Below are 21959 nucleotides of genomic sequence, written 5' to 3'. Positions count from 1 at the left end.
GAGTTCAGGTTTCAAAGCATTATGGCCTGAAAAATAACTATTTATTTTAATAAACTGTAAATGTAAATGTGCTATTTATTTTTATTTTAATCTTTTAGTTTCCCTCCATATTTTATAAATTAATCAATTAAGCAGTGATCATGTCAAAGGAAGTAAACTATCTGATTAAGAAAATGCTGCTAATATAATACAGAGCTGCTAGTGTCCAATGACTTCGCATCTTAAAGAACAGACGTATGATAAAATGCTCAACATCACTCAGCATCAGGAAAATACAAATCAAAACCACAATGAGGGGGCACTTGGGTGGCTCAGTGGGTTAAGCCTCTGCCTTCGACTTAGGTCATGATCTCAGGGTCCTGGGATTGAGCCCTGCATTGTGGCTCTCGGCTCGGCGGGGACCCTGCTTCCCGCTCTCTCTCTGCCTGCCTCTCTGCCTATTTGTGATCTCTCTCTCTGTGTCAAATAAATAAAATCCTAAAAAAAAAAAAAAAAAAGAAGAACACAATGAGATATCACCTCTCACTGGTCAGAATGGATAAAATTAACAAGTCAGCAAATGACAGATGTTGGTGAAAATATGGAGAAAGGGGATCCCTCTTACACTGTTGGTGGGAATGCAAGCTGGTACAACCACTCTGTAAAATAGTATGTGGGTTCCTCAAAAAGTTGAAAATAGAGCTACCCTACGACCCAGCAATTGCACTACTGGGTATTTACCCCAAAGAATCAAATGTAGTGATCCAGTAGGACACCTGCACCCCATTGGGGTGTCCTACTAGATACCTGCACCCCAATGTTTATAGCAGCTATGTCCACAATAACAAAACTATAGAAAAAGCCCAGATGTCCATTGACAGATGGATGGATAAAGAAGATGTGATATATGCATATATACAATGGAATACTACTCAGCCAACGAAAAAATGAAATTTTGCCATTTGCGACAATATGTATGGAACTAGAGGGTATTATGCTTAGTGAAGTCATTCAGAGTCATTCAGAGAAAGACATTTATCATATGATCTCACTGAGATCTGGAATTTAAAAAACAAAACAGGAATATAGAGGAAGGGAGGGAAAAATAAAACAAGACAAAATCATAGAGGGAGACAAAACATAAGAGATTCTTAATCATTGAAATCAAACTGAGGATTGCTGGAGGGGACCTGAGTTGGGGCATGATAAACATTAAGGAAGGCATATTATGTAATGAGCACTGGCTATTATGTAATACTGATAAATCACTGAACTCTACCTCTGAAACTAATACATTTTATGTTAATTAATTGAATTTATTTATTTTTTAAAGATTTTCTTTATTTATTTGAGAAAGAGAGAGAATGAGAAAGAGCAAGCATGAGGGGGGAAGGTCAGAGGGAGAAGTCAATGCTCTGCTGAGCAGGAACCCTGATGCGGGACTCGATCCTGGGACTCCAGGATCATGATCTGAGCTGAAGGCAGTCCCTGAACCAACTGAGCCACCCAGGTGCCCTAATTAATTGAATTTAAATAAAGAATTTACAAAAGGTAAAGAAAATGTTAAACATTTATGCCCTCATTTAAGATCAACATGTTATTGTCAGGATTTGTTAATAAGGATAAAAAACCAAAAGAACCTCATGGTTCATTAGTAAGTCTCTAAATCAATGTATGTAATTATATTTCAAATATTAGCAATGATGTCCATGGTAAAATCTAAATAGTGTTTTAGGTAGGTGGGGTTATTAGTTTGACACTTTTCACTGCTTCTTGAATCATATTTTTTTTTTTTTTATGAAATGCCAGAACCTATCTTTATGTTGTTGTTGTTGTTTTCAAGTTTTTATTTAAATTCCAGTTAACATATAGTGTCATACTCTTTTCAGAGTGTAAGAGTGTAATAGTGTAATAGTCTTTTCAGGACTAGAATTTAGTGATTCATCACTTACATACCTTACCAAGTGCTCATCACAACTTGTGCCCTGCTTTATACTCATCACCTATTTAACCTATCCCATCGCCCACATCCCCTCCATCAATCCTCAGTTTGTTCTCTATAGTTAAGAGTCTGTTTTATGGTCTGCCTATCTCTCCCTGTTTTGCTGTTTTTTTTTTTTTTGATGAATTTAAAATATATCACATATTCCTTGTGCTGTTAAAAGACATACAAAAACTAATATTCAACATTGAAATAAAATATAGCTCCTAAATTTGTATTTTATAAATATATTCATATTTTATATTTTATAAATATTTGAATATTTCAAAAATTTTCAAATATTTTATAAATATTCAATGAATATTTATAGATTACTGACATTATGTCAAGAATTGTGTCAGACCTGAGATGGAGAGGGAGGGAAAGTAGTGATAATAAGATAAGGCATTAGATTCTTCTGATGAGAAATTACAATTACTAGGGGTAAAATGATACACATAATTCATAATAAAAAGGTAATAATGCTATAATAAAGATATAAATAAGATGCCATGGGAATAGAGAGGAACAATCACTTTGGGAAGGTTCTGGTAAGACTTCCCAGAGGAAATGACGTTGTATGTGGGTCTATAGGGTGAGTAGGATTTACCCACAAGTTGAAACAGGGATATGCATATATCTAGGCATTGGGAAAACACGATAGACTTGTAATGTTTGAATTTGTGTGTAGAATTCTTATAAACACAAGTGCTAGTAATATTAACTGATATAGGAATATTAATGAATCAAATATAGTATGTGTTAATGCTTTTGGTGGCATGATTTTCTAAAGTGGTAGTACTGGGTAAAATTATGAGCAAAAAAAATATAATCCTTTCTTGCTTTCTATGTTAGTTATGTTCTTAGAAAAATGTATATTTATTAAAGCTACACAAAATGTGTTTAATGGAGGTAGTTTCTAAGCTCACAGAATTAAAAATAGGATTTTTACATATATTAGTATCTGTATAGGACATTTATGTCCTGTATAGGACAAAGTTTTCCTGGACTCTCCTCTGCTTTGCACTACATCTAGCATTTCTGGTCTCCACCCTCCAAATGACATTACTATTCTTTCACCATTATGAAAACAAAGAAACACCTCAACAAATGTCCAGAATTCCCTGTAAGAATACTGCTCTGCATTGACAACCGTCGCAAGAGAATAATTATAATAATAGAAGTAACAAAAATTCTTAGAGAAGTGGAGAATACGTATATAAATCATTTCTTTATCTTTCCAAGCAGAGTGTCAGTAGATACCATTTAACATTCATAAATTGACTATAATATTGTGCTAGTTTTTGTCTGTTTGCTTCATCTGGTCTTTGTTCCCTTTCTTTTTTGTTTTCTGTCTTCTTTTAGATTAATTGGCTGTTTGTTTTGATTTCATTTTATCTTTACTTTTGGCTAATTCGTGACCTTTGTTACAGTGTTTGACTTTTCAGTATACATCTTTAATTTATTATAATTCACCTACTTTCAAACAATATTATACAGCTTTATATTTCATTTAAGAAACTTAAAACAACATACTTCTGATTCCTTTCTCCCATCTTTTGTGTTACTCTTGTTATTTATTTGACTTCTACCTGTGGTATAATCTCTTAATACATTGCTACTATTTTTTCTTTAGATAGTCATTTATTATCTTTAGGTATTAAAGATAAGAATATTTGTGTTTACCTTCATTTGTAATATTTCTAAAGTCTTTAATTTCTTTGTGTGGATCTTAGCTTATATCTATTATCTTATATCTATTATCATTTCTTTATCTATTATCATTTTCTTTAGGCCAGAAGAACTTTCTTTAACCTATCTTATAATATCAGACTGCTGATAATGAATTCTCTCATCTCTTGTTTTCCTCAAAATACCTGCATTAAGTTTTTAAAGCTATTTTTCTTTCAATAATTTAAAGATGTTATCCCCTTGACTTCTGGTTTGCACAGTTTCTTAATGTAATTCTGTAATTTTTATATTTGATTTATCTGTGATTTTGCCTGTGATTTGTATTTTCATATATGATACATAAAGTTTTTTTTTTAAAGATTTTATTTATCCATTTGACAGACAGAGATGACAAGTAGGCAGAAAGGCAGGCAGAGAGAGAGAGGAGGAAGCGGATTCCCTGCCGAGCAGAGAGCCCGATGGGGGGCTTGATCCCAAGACCCCAAGATCATGACCCGAGCCGAAGGCAGAGGCTTTAACCCACTGAGCCAGCCAGCTGCCCCGATAGATAAAGTTTTAAAAGTAAATATTTTGGTTGGTGCTTCTTAAGTCTGTAGCTGGATATTTTTCATTAATTGTGGAAAATCATAGGTGTTATCTCTTCAAATAGTTTTTCTGCCCCATTCACTCTCATCTTCTTCCGGAATTTTAGTTATATATATGTTAGATCATTTGATATTGTTCTGCAGCTTTTGGATGCCATGTTTTTTCTTTTTCTTTTTCTTTTTTTTTTTAACTTTGTGTTTATGTTTGGCTTATTTCTATTGATCTAGAGTTCACTAATTCTTTCCTCATCTATGTCAAGTTTACTGATGAGTACAGTGAAGAAATTTTTCATATCTGTTACTGTATTTTTTTAGTTTAAGCATGTATTTTTGGGTGATTATTGTAGTTTGCATCTCTCTGTTGAAATTCCCCATTTTTCATGCATTTTGTCCTCTTTTTCCACCAGAGGCTTTAGCATATTAGTCTTAGTTACTTTATTTAATTAAAGAAATATTTATTAACTTATTTTACGGATTGGTGGGGAAGAGTAAGAGAGATAGAGAATCCCAAGTAGGCTCCATACCCAGCTTGGAGCCCCATGTGGGTTCCATCTCATGAACCTGAGATCATGACCTGAGCTGAAATCAAGAATTGTGCATTCAACCAGCTGAGCCTCCCAGGTGTCCCAGTCTTAGTTATTTTAATTCATAGTCTAGTCTTTTCTGAATCTACTTCAATTAATTGCTCTTGACAGTAGGTTGTCTTTTCTTGATTTTTTTTTTTTGTAAGTTCCTCAATTTTGTGTTGTATACTTGACTCCTAGTATAGAACAGTAGGCAGTGATAGAAATACTATTTTTCGGTGTCTGGGTGGCTCAGTGATTTCAGCCACTACCTTTGGCTCAGATCATGATCTCAGGGTCCTGGGATCAAGCCCTGCATCAGGCTCTCTGCTCAGCAGGGGGCCTGCTTCCTCCCTGCTCTCTGCCTGCCTCTCTGCCTACTTGTGATCTCTGTCTGTCAAATAAATAAAATCCTAAAAAATAAAAGAGATACCATTTGTCACTGGAAATGGATATACCTCTTTTCCTGGCTGTGTGAGGGTTTATGTCAATTTAGTCATGAGTTAAGCTGGGTTAAGTTTCATTGTTTTTATGGTTATCTTGAGTTTATCACTGGCTTCAAATTCTTAAGTTACTTTAATAATTTATTTATTTCTTTGTTTTTAAAATTAAAAAAATTTAAAAAATTTAAAAAATTGAATTCCAATATAATTAATGTGTAGTATTATATTAGTTTCAGGTATACAATATATTGATTCAACAATTCTATACATTACTCAGTGCTCATCATCACAGTATGGGTACGCTTAATCCCCTTCACCTGTTTCACCCATCCCCTCACCTTCCTCCCCTCTGGTAATCATCCTTTTGTTCTCTGTATTTAAGAGTCTGTTCTTTTGCCTCTTTTTTCTTTTATTTATTTGTTCTGTTTCTGAAATTCCACATGTAAGTGAAATTATATGGTATTTGTCTTTCTCTGACTTACTTTGCTTAGCATTATATATTCTAGATCCATCTATGTTGTTGGAAATGGTAAGATTTAATTCTTTTTTATGGCTGAGTAAGATTCTATTATATCTATATATGAAATGGTTTTTATCCATTCATCTGTTGATGGAGTCTTGGGTTGCTTCTGTAATTTGGCTATTGTAAATTATGTGGCAATAAACATAGGAATGTACATATCTTTTTGAATTAGTGTTTTGTATTCTTTGGGGAAGTACCCAGTAGAGTAATTACCAGATCATATGGTAGTTCTATTTTTAATTTTTGAGGAACTTCCATACTGTTTTCCATAGTGGCCATACCAGTTTGTATTCTTACCAATAGTGCATGATGGTTCCTTTTTCTCCACATTCTTGTGAACACTTGTTTCTTGTGTTTTTGAATTAACCATTATGACAGGTGTTAGATGATATTTCATTGCAGTTTTGATTTGCATTTTCCTGATGATGAGTGATGTTGGGCTATCTTTTCACATGTCTGGTGGTGGAGAAATGTCTGTCCATGTCTTGTGCCCATTTTCAAATTGGATTGTTTTTGGGGTGGTTTTCTATAAGTTCTTTATATATATTGGATATTAACCCTTTATCATATATGTTATTTACCAATATCTTTACCCATTCAGTATGCTATTAGTTTTGTTGGTGTTTTCCTTTGCTGTATAGAAGCTTTTTATTTTGATGTAGTCCCAAAGGTTTGCTTTGGCTTTTTTTTTTTTTTTTTAAGATTTTATTTATTTATTTGACAGAGAGAGAGAGAGAGATCACAAGTATGCAGAGAGGCAGGCGGGGGTGGGGAGGGGTAAACACTCTCCCTGCTGAGCAGAGAGCCAGAAGTCTCAATCCCAGGTCCCTGAGATCATGATCTGAGCTGAAGGCAGAGGTTTAACCCACTGAGCCACGGAGGTGCCCTGTTTTGGCTTTTATTTCTCTTCCCTGAGGAGATGTATCTAGAGAAATGTTGTTGTGGCTAATGTCAGAGAAAATTGCTGCCTGTGCTCTCCTCTAGGATTTTTTATGGTTTCAAATCTCACATTTAGGTCCTAAGTTCATTTTAAGTTTATTTTTGTGTATGGTGTAAGAAAGTGGTCCAATTTCATTCTTTTATATATAGCTGCCCAGTTTTTTTAACACCCTTTTTTGAAGAGACTTCGGTTTCCCATTGCTAACTCTTGCCTCCTTTGTCAAAGATTAACTGACCAAATAATCATGGATTTATATCTGGGCTCTTTATTCTGTTTTCTTGATCTATGTATCTGTTTTTGTGCTGGTACCATACTGTTTTGATTACTACAGCCTTTGCAGTATATCTTGAAATCTGGGATTGTGATACTTGTAGTTTTATTTTCCTTTTTCAAGATTGCTTTCCATAGTTTGGCGACCATGGCCATTGCTGCTATAAACATGGTTGTCAGGGTGTTTGGTGGTTTCATACAAATTTTAGACTTATTTGTTTTATTTCTGTGAAAAATGTTGTTGGTGTTTTGGTAGGGATTGCATTAAATCAGTAGATAGCTTTGGGTAGTATAGGCATTTTGACAATACTTGTTTTTCCAATCCATGAGCATGGACTATCTTTCCATTTATATGTATCATCTTTAATTTTTTCATCAGTGTTTTATAGTTTTCACAGTACAGGTCTTAAACCTCCTTGGTTAGTTTTATTACTAGGTATATTATTACTTTTGGTATAATTGTAAAATCAGGTTGTTTTCTTAATTTCTTTTTCTGCTACTTTATCAGTTTTATATAGAAATGCAACAGGTTTCTGTATATTGATTTGTATCCTGTGACCTCCCTGAATTCATTCATCAGTTCTAGTAATTTTTGTGGAGTCTTTAGGGTTACCTTATTCCTAAGGGAAAGGTCTAGAGTGATTGAGAGTTTTCCCTCATTCATCTGCTCCACCCTAAACTTTTGTTCTTTGCTGGGTACTCCTTCCACAGACAGGGTTTATTTCCATGCTTTTGTCTTATCCCTAGCAGTAGATGACAGTTGTTTTTTAGTGCTTGCTATCTTAGTATTGAGGGAACAAGAGTATTTCTGTTGTCTTGGTCTAGTTGAAGACCAGGACCTAACCTTAGGCAGGTCCTATATGCTGTGGTCTTGGGGTAGAGTTTTTTCAATGATCCCATCTGTCTTCCTTCTTTCCTCTCTGCCTTGAATCATTGTTGGGTCTTGTGTGAGACAGTTTTTTTCTTCCCCTCCTCCAGATATAGAGGATATATATATATATATATTTTTTTTTTTTTTTCTTCTGTTCTTCCTCCTGTTTGGAGTCTTATTTGTGTAGTGGGGTTTTAAGGTTTGCTACTTGTCCCCCAGTGGCTTGTCTTTTTCTTCTCCATAAAGGAAAATGATATTGATAGGGCTTCATGCCTTTTCTATAACAAAAGGCCATCCCCTTCTCCATTCCTGCATTACAATGAAAGGCATTTTCTAGTTTTCTGCCCTGCTCCTAACGTGATGGAGGCATATATAGAAGAGTATGGCAGTGGGTGTGAATTCCCTTTATGTCTATGATGCTTAGAGGGTCTATACTCTATTTCCTGTACTTGGCTTTTGACAGTTAAAAAAAAATTTAGCTTCATTCTACCATTTGTATGGCACCCGGCCTTTCTTCCTCTTGTGCTCTGCCATAAAGTGCTTTTGGTTGGCCTGACTTTCCTTGGATATCAGATTATTGTTGCCCTGCAACCTCCATTTTCCAATAGATTTTTGTAAGTTATGATTTTGTTCCTTTTTGGGATTATCTTACTAAGGTGGAAGCTATGATTTTTTTCAACTTTCTACATCCACCTAGAAGTGAAACTTATAAAATTAAAAAAAAAAATTAAAGTTCTTATTAAAAAGTGTAACTTATTTTTTAAAATTTAAATTCAATTAGCCAACATACAGTACATTATTAGTTTCAGATATAGTGTTCAGTAATTTATCAGTTTCCTATAATACCCACTTCTCACATCATGTGACTTCCTTAATGCCCATCACCCAAATACCCCATCTCCCGACCCATCTCCCCTTCAGCATCCCTCAGTTTGTTTCCTATAGTTAAGAGTCTCTTACGGGGTGCCTGGGTGGCTCAGTGGGTTAAAGCCTCTGCTTTCAGCTCAGGTCATGATCCCAGCGTCCTGGGATCGAGCCCCACATCAGGCTCTCTGCTCAGCAGGGAACCTGCTTCTCCCCCCTCTCTCTCTGCCTGCCTCTCTATCTACTTGTGATCTCTCTCTGTGAAATAAATAAATAAAATCTTAAAAAAAAAAGTCTCTTACGGTTTTTCTTCCTCTCTGATGACTTCCCATTCAGTTTCCCTCCCTTCCCCTATGATTCTTTGCACTCTTTCTTGTATTCCACATATGAGTGAAGCCATATGATAATTGTCTTTCTCTGATTTGCTTATTTCACTCAGCATATTACCCTCCAGTTCCATCCACATCAATGTAAATGGTAAGTATTCATCCTTTCTGATGGCTGAGTAATATTCCATTGTGTGTGTGTGTGTGTGTGTGTGTGTGTGTGTGTGTTTGTATAGATATATAGATATATATAACACCTGATTTATCCATTCATTTTTTGATGGACATCTTGGCTCTTTCTATAGTTTGACTATTGTGGACATTACTGCTATGAACATTGAAGTTCAGGTTCCTCTTTGGATCACTACACTTATATCTTTGGGGTAAACACCTAGTAGTGCAACTGCTGGTTCATAGAGTAGCTCTATTTGTAACTTTCTGAGAAACACCATACTGTTTTCCAGAGTAGCTGTACCAGCTTGGATTCCCACCAACAGTATAATATAACTTATATGTTAATTCAGTAGTTCTCAAATTATTTCTGGTTGTGGAACATTAGGAAATTATAATGCTAGTTATAGAATTATTGTTTTATTTGAATTAAAGTAATTAAACAGTTCCTTTTTTAAAAGACTTATTTGAGAGAGTGAGCAGGCACGTGCGAGAGAGAGCGAGCGAGCGTGTACAAGGTTGGGAGGAGGCGAAGGAAGAGGGACAAGTAGACTCCCCATGAACAGGGACCTTGGCGTGGTACTTGATCCCAGTACCCTGGGATCATGATCTGAGCAGAAGGCAGATGTTTAACTGAGCCACCCAGGCTCCCCTAACTGAACATTTATGAGAGTTTAAGTGTATTAACTACTTATTAAGTACTTGGTGCAATTTTTTTTTTTTTGTGAATTTCTTTTTTTTTTTTTTCATTTATTTATTTTCAGCATAACAGTATCATTATTTTTTCACCACACCCAGTGCTCAATGTAATCCATGTCCTCTATAATACCCACCACCTGGTACCCTGACCTCCTACCCCCCTGCCCCTCAGATTGTTTTTCAGAGTCCATAGTCTCTCATGATTCACCTCCCCTTCCAATATACCCCAACCCCCTTCTCTCCAACTCCCCCTTCTCTCCAACTCCCCCAAGCTATTGTTAGAAGCTTTTTGTTATGCTCCACAAATAAGTGAAACCATATGATAATTGACTCTCTCTGCTTGAGTTATTTCACTCAGCATAATCTCTTCTAGTCTCGTCCATGTTGCTACAAAAGTTGGGTATACATCCTTTCTGATGGAGGCATAATACTCCATAGTGTATATGGACCACATCTTCCTTATCCATTCATCTGTTGAGGGGCATCTTGGTTCTTTCCACAGTTTGGCGATCGTGGCCATTGCTGCTATAAACATTGGAGTACAGATGGCCCTTCTTTTCACGACATCTGTATCTTTGGGGTAAATACCCAGGAGTGCAATGGCAGGGACATAGGGAAGTTCTATTTTTAATGTCTTGAGGAATCTCCACACTGTTCTCCAAAGAGGCTGCACCAACTTGCATTCCCACCAACAGTGGAAGAGGGTTCCCCTTTCTCCACATCCCCTCCAACACATGTTATTTCCTGTCTTGCTAATTTTGGCCATTCTAACTGGTGTAAGGTGGTATCTCAAAGTAGTTTTAATTTGAATCTCCCTGATGGCTAGTGATGATGAACATTTTTTCATGTGTCTGCTAGCCATTTGTATGTCTTGATTGGAGAAGTGTCTGTCCATATCTTCTGCCCATTTTTTGATATGATTGTCTGTTTTGTGTGTGTTGAGTTTGAGGAGTTCATTATAGATCCTGGATATCAACCTTTTATCTGTACTGTCATTTGCAAATATCTTTTCCCATTCCGTGGGTAGCCTCTTTGTTTTCTTGGTGCAATTTAATGGAGATCTTTTGGATTTTAGTAGTCATGCTAGGTATTTTCATTTACCATTCCTTAACAGTGGATGGGAAAAACTGAGGCTTAAAGGGATTAAGTTGATTGCTTTGTGTCACAGAAGTAATATTTATTAGAGGTGAGATTTCAGACCTTATGTTTCTGATTTCAAAATGTATATTGTTTCTACTCTACAACGTTATATAGTTAATTTCTTACGGTTTGATAAGCACTAAATGATGGGAGGGGGGAAATAATAATAAAAATCTCACTGGATTTATATTCCTAAATGTATTTTGATTTCTGTTAAACATGAGCCTTTTTTTTTTTTTTAATAGGCAATGATGTGGGAAATGATGATGCCATTGGAGGGAATGTGAGCAAATGTATGGTGCTTCCGTCTGGATACTGTGGACAGCCCAAGAAAGGACATCTTATCTTTGATGCTTGCTTTGAAAGTGGTGAGTATATTAAAGACCATTGCTTTTGAATTTGTCTTAGATTGTTTCAAAATCCAATTCATCTGTTCATTTGGTGTGATTCCACCCATTTAATATTTCATCATAATGGAATAAGTTGTCAGGGGAAAAATCACTTTTTAAAGAATTAACTTGGAAATACTTGAAAATGAAATGCTATGTTTTTATTGCTATAAGTGATTAATGGTATAATGGTTATACTAATGAGCATTCATATTTTATAAAATGACTTTTCAGATATTATTTCTTTTGGGATAAAACAGATATAATTTGACTTTTTGATAAATCATTAATTATTGAATGTTTATCATGTACCTGTATCTATGTGACATGCTCACAGAACTTAGTCCTTGTCAGAGAGGAGGTCTTCTATGAAGATATTATTAGGGAACAGATTCAGTTGGACACAAACCAAACAGCAAAAGTAATATTGCATCACAATCATCACAATCATCAAATGCTGTGAGTATTCTGAATGGGAAGATTGAAACTTGATTACAAATTCCCATCCAGTAGAGATTGGATCTTGTTAACTTTTTTGTGCCCCGAACCTTATACTCTGAATGGCATATTGTACATATTCAGAATATGTTGAAAATTTTAATGAAGGAGGCAAATACAATTTTGTTTTATAAATAATTGTTAATTATTTTTGGTTTTCATAATGTATGTGTGCATACATTATGTGTGTGTGTGTCATTGGCTGGAGGGCCATGGAATGTCAATTATGTGACACTTCTCCGAACCCTAAGAACATTGGTTGTTTATCAACAATTGAAAGCTTGTTTATGTAAGATTTTGCTCCTGGTTTATAGGACTATCATAACAAAGTACCACCAACTGTGTGGCTTAAACAACAGAAATTCATTACCTCATAGTTCTGAAAATTTTAGATCAAGGTGTCAGTAGGGTTGGATCTTTCTAAGGGTTGTGAATAATATAATCCATGTCTTTTGTCTAGCTTCTGGTGATTTGCTAGCAGTTTTTGGTATTCTTTGGTTTATAGAATCGTCGCCCTGATCCCTGCCTTCATCTTCACTTGGAATTCTCCCTGAATGCATGCCTTTCTCTAAATATTCCCTCTTTATGAGGCTGCCAGTCATATTGGATCAGGGGCCACTCTAATGACCACATTTTAACTTGATTACCTTTGTAGAGATGCTGTTTCCGAGTAGAGTCACATCCTGAGGTATTGGGTGTTACGACTTTAATATGCATTTTGGGGGCACATAATTCAACCCATAATTAGTAGTATAGATAGCATTGTTCTTCCATTCATATCTGAACACTGTCCACATAATTAAGAACAATTTCTTGTACTTTTCTTGAATTTTGCATTATTGCCTTTTCTGGGATGTATTTGTTGTCTAGAAAATATCTTTTGAATTCTTTTTAACCTCAGTTAAAGGAGGAAGGCTCTTTATAATAATAATAATAACTCTATAAAGTTTGGAATTATTCTTTTAAAGATTATATGTTGTTTTGGTTCACCTACAGTCTGAAATAATACAGATTTCTTTCTTAGATCCTATTTTTCTTAACCCTAGTTATCTTTTTCCATCCTTTACTGAAAATCTCAGTAGAAGAAATTACCCAATTTGACCGCATAGTATCCAAATTAATAATCCATATTAACCAACAGTGTATGAGCAGTTGGTTTCTATCAATTGTATCTGTCCTAGTAGTGCATAAATATGCAGTAATACTAGAGCGCCTAAGTGGACACCCTTTGGAGTCAAGCTAAATTTTAAATCCTTACTTGAAAACTGGGCCATAGTTTCCTCATCATTTAATGGGGAATGATGCCTATCCTTCATCTTAAAGAAAAAAATGTGTATTTCATTGTTTAAAAAGTTAAAACATCTTACCAAAATATATACAAAATAATAGTAAAATGAGTACCTAAAATGCATGCTATGAGTTCTCATAAATTTGCTATAGGTAGGTAATAAATTTAACTGTGAGTAGCCAGTGCCAAGAGAAAAACAATGGCCAGAAGATAAAAATAAACCAAATATTGAGATTCTATTGGGTTTTCTAAAGCAGACACTGAAAGGTGATGAATAGTATCCCCAAAAATATCCCTATGGTATTTATAACAATATATTTTATAGGAGTGTATTTTGTAACATCCTTCATTGTGGACTGAGGGCAAAATGCTAAAGGGCATTGTGAAAGAAATTTAGTTGGCACTTGAAACTATTAGTTTAACATATGCTGTTTTCATATGATCTAATTTAAATTCAGGGATTTATTTTAGATTATTTAAAACAGGGAAATCAGAGGGATATTCTCTTATATTGCTGACTCTGAACTACTGACTGTGCCTGCCCAATGTGTTGAACAGGATTTTGTAGGTGCATCCAAACTTAGAGAAGAGTAGGGTGGTTAAGAGAGTCAATGATTGGGAAGTATTGTTTCATGTGGATGGAGTATATTGCCTTAAGTTAGGCCCCCATAAGAATTTTTTTTCTTTCTAAGTTGTAGAATATATACAGTGCTTTGTATATTGCTTGGTCCTGAACTGGTGGCTAATCTGTTTTTCTCATGAGAAATGAGTTCTGCAGGTCAAACATGAACTCTCTAGTGAGTCCCTGGTCTGTTTTTTCCGTACCCTGATATGTGTCAGTAATATTTTCCATGGAAAAACAGCAAGACCACCCTAATTTTATCCTTCTGTAGACACCTGACACTTTTCATGATTGTCCTTTTCTACTACACTTAACCTGCTTCAGGACAGAATCTGTATCTTCTTAATCCCTGTTCTCCCAACCAAGCAGAGTGCTTATGAAATTAAGCACTAAATTAATAGTGTATTTATTTTTTGAATGAAGTAGGGAGAAATTAACTCTTTTCTAGCTCTCACAAATAATTAATTGCTTGATGTCCCCAGTCTACCAACTTTTCTCAAGCTTCCATGGGTTTGTATATACTGTTTTCTTTGTGACCTAGATCCTTTTCTCTTCCTGGTGAAGTGTTAATTCAGACTCAGTCCAGTATTCTTCTTCCAAGAAACAGTACCTCTCTGGCAAATATGGCTGTCTCTGCCTTTATATTTACAGACACCTCTTATGCTCTTATATGCTAACCTTTTATTATATTTCTTTCTTTTCCTTTTCACTGAAACCTTGAAATCAGGGGTGATTTCTTACTTGGTTCTCTAGTGCCTATTGTACTATCAGTCATCTATCAAGGAGCTCAATAAACGAATAATAAGTGAGGGAGGATAGATAGTGAAAAAATGGTTTTCATAAAGTGAGATTTTAAGATAAATAAAATATTTTTACATTTAGATAAAAACATTATGCTGAGTGAAATAAATCAAGCAGAGAGAGTCAATTATCATATGGTTTCACTTATTTGTGGAGCATAACAAATAGCATGGAGGACAAGGGGAGTTAGAGAGGAGAAGGGAGTTGAGGAAAATTGGAAGGGGAGATGAACCATGAGAGACTATGGACTATGAAAAACAATCTGAGGGTTTGAAGGGGCGGGGGATGGGAGGTTGGGGGAACCAGGTGGTGGGTATTAGAGAGGGCACAGATTGCATGGAGCACTGGGTGTGGTGCAAAAAACAATGAATACTGTTACGCTGAAAATAAAAAACAAAACAAAACCGAATAACTTAACATTAATAGCAGTAAGAACATTAAGAAGAAAAAGCAATTAAAATATCAATTATTTATTACTCATAGAACACTATGATAAATGATATACATAGGTTACCTCATTTAATAGAGAAACCTTCTGAGGTACTAAATCTCTCTTTGTAGGTGAGGAAACTAATGCTCATAGATGTAAAGTTATCTCCCTTGAATTGCATGACTGACAGAGGTGTAGCTGAATTTGAATCTCGGCCTTTCCTGGTTCCAAAGGCCATACTTCTATTATATACACATATTATCTTATTATAGGTCAGTTTATGACATATGAATAATAGATATATTGTTGAAAACTTCTCATTAAGTGATAAGTTATATAGGAATATATAGATATATAGTAAGATAAGATAATAAAGTTTTTTGATAAGAAATAAAAAAATTATCCAGTTGGTTTAAAATAAGCCATCCAAATAAATTCTATGTTTGGTTGCCATCGTATATAATATGATTAATGTTTTTGATTTATATGAGTGTGTGTATGTATATTGAATATGAGAAGAACAATATAATTTACACTACAAATTAGTTAGCCTCAGAGACTTAATATGATATTTAAATTACTGACATGAAAAAGGTTCAGTTGTTTATATACCATTTCAAAATGATAGAAATAAAAACTTAAAACTTTAATTTTTAAATTTTTAATTTCTCTAATGGAATTTTACTACATTTATTTGTATAATCTTTGAAAATTAATGTTTTATTTCCTTTTGAAAGGAAATAGTTTTTATTCTTGGCACAGTATGAAAATGTGCCATGACTACAATAGAAATTGTGGGTTTTAGTCTAATATCTCACTTTTTATTTTTAGATATCCAAATGGTTGATATAGTTTTTCTTTTTAATTTTTTGAGGAAGGTTAACAAATATAATTGTATATACTTAATGTGTTCAATATGATGGTCTGATATATCTATCTATCTCATATGTATTATCAAATATATATATGTAATATAGAGTAATTACTAAGATTAAGATAATTAACACATCCATCACCTCATATAATTACCATAGTTAACTTTTCTGCATGGTAAAAATCCTTAAGATCTACTTTTATGAACTTTCAAGTATACCATGCTATATTAATAATGATAGTCACCATGGTGTACATACATTAGATCCTCAAAACTTATTCATATAACTGAAAATTTGTACCTTTTCAGTTATATAACCCCATTTCCCCTTCCCCCTAACCTCCGGTAACCACCTTTCTATTTCTTGTTTCTATGAAATTGATTTTACTGCAGCATTGTTCAAAATAGCCAAGATATCAAAACAACAAAAATGTCCCTCTATATATGAGTGGTCACACACACACACACACACACACACACACACACACACAGAGGAATATCATTCAGCTATTAAAGAGAACTGAATCTTCCTATTTGTGACAGTGTGCTTGAATTGGAAGGCCTATGTTAACTAAATTTTTTTTAAATAGCAGTATAGTATAATGCCAAAACCACAGGTTTTGGTTTCAGACAGACCTGGTTTCATATATTAACTTTTACTCATCTGTAAAATTAGTAAAACAAATATCTGCATTGCAGAACTATTCTGCAAATTAGGATAATATATAAAAGAGGCAGTACAATATATGCCTATCAATTTCAGGTAATAATACTGGCACATATATAATATCATTTCAAGAGTCTAAAATGTGCCAGGCCTTTTTGTGGTATATTTATATGTGTCATTACCAATCCTTAGAACAACCCTACAAAATACAAACCTTAGATTGGGTTCCCCGCAGAATCATACCCTGAGACAAGGACTTATGTAAGGTTGTACGTTTAGATAGGGATCTGAAAAGAGAGATACTCTGGGAAATTCATGCTTTGCTGGACAGACGTGCCACCTTACTAGGCCATTATGTATCTTAGAGAAAAAAATTAACACATTTTGGAGAAAACAGCATTGTTATGTAATATGAAGTGTTTCACTATGTCTAGAAATTCTGTTGGAGAGATACTGGCAGCTATGCAACTGTAGGGGAATAATTTTATTTTGTTATTTGTTTCTGATTCATAATCGAAAGAAACCTGAACTTCTGTTATTATAAGGTTTTCAGTTGTTTTTTAAATTTCTGACCTCTTTACTGAATTATTTCTACATACATGTATCGTTATGTATCTATATCTATATTTTTCTCTTATTTGTTTGTCTTCTTTTTGAGGAAGAAGTGAAACATTTCATTCCCAAATAGGTTTCCTCTAAGAATGATGACATTTCCTATAGTAACATTACTGAACCTAAGGACTTCTGAAAAAACAATTGCAAAAGAATGAAGTATGTTTAATAAAATTGTATTTACACATCTTTTCACCTGTTCTTTTTAAATTATATGAGACAATGCTTTGAAGGGGACTTTTGAGTACATATAAAATACCCTCTATGCTTTAGTAGTAAAATAACTTCATAAAAGGGAACACTTATCACTTGATTAAATATGGTTCATTGAGTCCATTTATAGCCCTCCTCTTTTCAGTAAAGATTAAAGTTACTATTTGAATGATTATATGTATGTATTAGTTTAAAATCTAAGACATAAATGCCTTTTCAAGTGATAGCCAAATGATACATTTTCAATTAGAATGTTTAAAATTTTCTATTATTATTGATTTCCATTTGCAAACAAAAATTTTAAAATTAGTAAAACTAGAATGTTGTGTATTTTTTTTGTCTTATTCTCCATAAAATATTTGTGTTTTGATACTATACTGCAGTATTGAAAAGGTCCATACAAATTCTGGGTTGTCATTCAGCTTTCAGATAGACTTGCCTTTTGAAGGTATGAGGATATTTTGTGCAGGCCACCTATTTGTAGTTTGTTTCATTTCTCATTCTTTGCCCATTCTTCTTATTGCAGGTGCCAACCCCGTGAAAATTGAACTTCCCATGCTCCCTTGTTATCTGGATTCTGGCTAGGTTTGGCTAATAGGAAATTCTAGGAGGAGATTGAAAGGCAGGTAGAAAGAACTTTGTCTTGATACCCACCCCCCCACCTTTTTTTTTTTTTTGGGCAGCATTTCCACCAGTAGCTATATTCCTTTTATGGTTTTGCCAGGCAGCCCCTTTCTTGTGATCCCAGCTTTGTTGGATTGCCCTGACTCCCAGGATATCACCACCTCTTGCCTTTGCCCCTTTGCCTGTGGGTACAGTAGAGACTTCCTGCTATTGTTAATCTCTGTGTTGCCCCACTTTCACCTTTTTGATCTTTCAGCTCTCCCAAAACTTTTGCAACTGATTTCCTTTTTTAAAGATTTAAAACCAATTAGCCACATTATATACATCTTTAGTTTCAGATATAGTGTTCAATAATTTATCAGTTTCCTGTAACACCCAGTTCTCCTCTTATTACATGACCTTCTTAATGCCCATCCCCCAAATATCCCATCCCTGACCCATCTCCCCTCCAGCAACCCTCACTTTGTTTCCTATAGTGAAGAGTCTCTCATGGTTTTTCTCCCTCTCTGATGACTTCCCATTCAGTTTTCCCTCCCTTCCCATATGATCCTCTGCCCTGTTTCTTATATTTCTCACATGAGTGAAACTATATGATAATTGTCTTTCTCTGATTGATGTATTTCACTCAGCATATTACTCTCCACTTCCATCCATATCAATTTAAATGGTAAGTATTCATCCTTTCTTATGGCTGAGTAATATTCCATTGTATATATATACATCACATCTTCTTTATCCATTCATCTGTCGATGGACATCGTGGCCCTTTCCACAGTATGGCTATTGTGGACATTGCTGCTATGAACATTGGGGTGCAGGTGTCCTTTCGGATCACTACATTTGTATCTTTGGGGTAAATACCTAGTAGTGCAACTGCTGGTTCATAGAGGAACTCTATTATTAACTTATCGAGGAACTTCCATACTGTTTTCTAGAGTGGCTGCACCATATTGCTTCCCATCAGCAGTATAAGAGGATTCCCCTTTCTCTGCATCCTCACCAACATTTGTTGTTACCTGTTTTGTTAATTTTAGCCTTTCCGACTGATGGGCGGTGGTATCTCATTGTGGTTTTGATTTATATTTCCCTGATACATAGTGATATGGACTATTTTTTCATGGGTCTCTTGGCCATTTGGATGTCTTTAGAGAAATGTCTCTTCATGTCCTCTTCCCATTTCTTGACTAGATTATTTGTTTTTTGGGTGTTGAGTTTGATATGTTCTTTATAGAATTTGGGTATTAGCCCTTTATCTGATATGTCATTTGCAAATATCTTCTTCCATTCCATAGGTTACCTTCTAAATTTGTTGACTGTTTCCTTTGATGTGCAGAAGCTTTGTATCTTGATGAAGTCCCAGTAGTTCATTTTTGCTTTTGTTTCCCTTGCCTTTGGAGACATGTCTAGCAAGAAGTTGCTGCAGCTGAGGTCGAAAAGGTTGCTGCCTATTTTCTCCTCTAAACTCCGTTTTGAGTTTATCTTTGTGTATAGTGTAAGAAAATGGTCCAGGTTAATTCCTCTATCTGTGGCTGTCTAATTTTCCCAATACCATTTATTGAAGAGACTTTCTTTTTTCCATTGGATATTCTTTGCTGCTTTGTCAAAGATTAGTTGACCATAGAGTTGAGAGTCCATTTCTGGGTTCTTTGTTCTGTTCCATTGATCTATGTGTCTGTTTTTGTGCCAGTACCATACTATTTGATGATTACAGCTTAGAGCTTGAAGTCTAGCATTGTGATGCCACCAACTTTAGTCTTATTTTTCAACATTCATTTGGCTATTTGGGGTCTTTCCTGGTTCCATACAAATTTTAGGATTATTTGTCCCAGCTCTGTGAAAAATGTTGATAGTATTTTGATAAGGATTGCATTGAATTTGTAATTTGCCTAAGGAATTGATCCCATTTATAATTGCACCAAATGCTATAAGATACCTAGGAATAAACTTAACCAAAGAGGTGAAAGATCTTTACTGGAAAAACTATAGAACACCTTTGAAAGAAACTGAGGAAGATACAAAGAAATGGAAAAACATTCCATGCTTATGGATTGGAAGAATAAACATTGTTAAAATGTCTATGCTACCCAGAGCAACAGGTTTCCTGTAATACATTCCTTTTATTGGATTCCCTGGCATGGGCTCTTTTACTGACTCATGCCTGATTGGTTCAGGCTTTAATGCTGAAGGCAAGAAATTTCACTCTGTAGCTCCTTGAAGTTCCTGTAAATAATTTGCAACTCACCATCTATTGCTTTTCGTAGCCCAGTAGCTGCCAAGATTTGCTGAAACTTAGTTGAGGCTCTTTAATGGTCTTAGTTAACACTGGTGGCTCAAAGTGTTGTCCATCTAGTAATTTCCTGAGCTAGGTCATGCTTAGTTATTTTATGCCATCATGGTAAGTGAGCTGTGTTCTTGACCAGATTTTTACATTTGAAAGAGAGTTTATGTTTGTGAACTAAAGAGCTTCCCAGATTTTTTTGGCAGGGGTAGGAGGGGTCTGTTTTACATGAAAATTCAGAAACAAACCATAATTATGTAGAAATGTTATGATGTTTGCAACAGAATATTTTTGGCCCCTGCTGAGTTCCTATTCCATGACCTAGGCTGCCGTCCTTAGACATTGTTTGGTTTTTTAAATGTGCCCATGTGGGTGGCTAGGTAGCTGAGTTGGCTAATCGTCTGCCTTTCAGCTCAGTTCATGATACTGGGGTCCTGGGTTTGAGTCCCACATAGGGTTTCCTGCTCAACAGAGAGTCTGCTTCTCCCTCTCCCTCTGCACTCCACGCTCCACCCTTGCCCCAGTGCTTGCTCACACATGCGCTTTCTTTCTCAAATAAATAAATAAAATCTTGAAAAAAAAAAAAAGAAAATGTACCCATGTGATTTCACTGTACTCTCTGAGTTTGCATTTTATTTTGGGAAATTATTGCTTATTTTAAAATTCTTTTTCTTTCAGAGAAGACTGAGCTTTTTGAATAAGTAAAAATTCCCCTTTTCTGCTTTTCTTGCCTGCTATTGAAAATAAGAGGTAGGAAGCATTGTAGTCAGAGAGATAGTTCTGTAGAATAGGAGGCATTAAACCTTAGCTTTGCCATTCACTAATGCTGTACTTTGAGCAGGGCCTCAGTACATCTTTAAAACAGGCATGACAATATTTTTCTTACAGCATTGTTGTATGAATTCGTATTACCAAAAGCTTCACGGATAAGTGGCCAGTACTGAAATATGAAGGAAGACCAGAAAGGGAAGTGATTTATTTTTGTGTATATAGATGGTGTGGGGTGGTATGTGGTGAGGGTGGGAGACCATTGGGGAAGACATTTTAGAGGAGATAATATAGGAATTGCACTTTCATACACTACCTAGAATGTTCTTTCAGAAAGCATGGTTTTTCCCCCATTTCACTTTTTTACTCAGATGTCTTTGTGACCCTATGTGAAATTCAACTCTTATTCCCTGACATTTCCTTATGCCCTCTCTGCTTTGTGTGTGTGTGTGTGTGTGTGTGTGTGTGGCTTCTTAGCACTTACCACTATTTAATATTAATATATTATTAATTTTACTTATTTATTTTTTATTATCTGTCTCCTCCATTAGAATATAAACTCTATGAAGGTAGGATTTTTCTTTCATTCCTTGCTGCCTAGAACAATGCTTGGCACATGATAGGTGCTAATAAATATTTATTGAAAGAATTAGTGTGAGAATTAGTAGAAATTACTGGATGAAATAAGTTATACATGGATTTATTATATTTTCATGACTATTGACCTCAAATTATAAAGTGTGAAGTTGAGGAATTTAGTATGACTGTAATGATTTATAGAAAACAATCACTTATCCAGAATCTTTTTTTGAGACTGAGAACTTGGGTTCAGATGGTGGGAAACTTTTG

The 21959-nt window shown here is 34.9% G+C and overlaps 1 protein-coding gene across 3 annotated transcripts in view; it reads left to right on the top strand.

The window, feature by feature from the left end:
- AGBL4 (AGBL carboxypeptidase 4) overlaps positions 1–21959 on the top strand; it is a 1624959-nt gene that overhangs the window by 179643 nt on the left and 1423357 nt on the right. For all 3 annotated transcript variants that reach the window (XM_082688347.1, XM_082688346.1, XM_082688345.1), the window contains exon 2: positions 11292–11414. In XM_082688347.1, coding sequence (XP_082544473.1) covers positions 11292–11414 — 123 coding nt within the window. The remainder of the gene's footprint in view (positions 1–11291; positions 11415–21959) is intronic.

The sequence above is a fragment of the Mustela nivalis genome (assembly GCF_964662115.1).
Source record: "Mustela nivalis genome assembly, chromosome: 10".
In the NCBI taxonomy this organism is placed as follows: domain Eukaryota; kingdom Metazoa; phylum Chordata; class Mammalia; order Carnivora; family Mustelidae; genus Mustela; species Mustela nivalis.
Note: the sequence above shows the minus strand (reverse complement) of the source record. Positions and strands in the feature narration are given on the sequence as shown.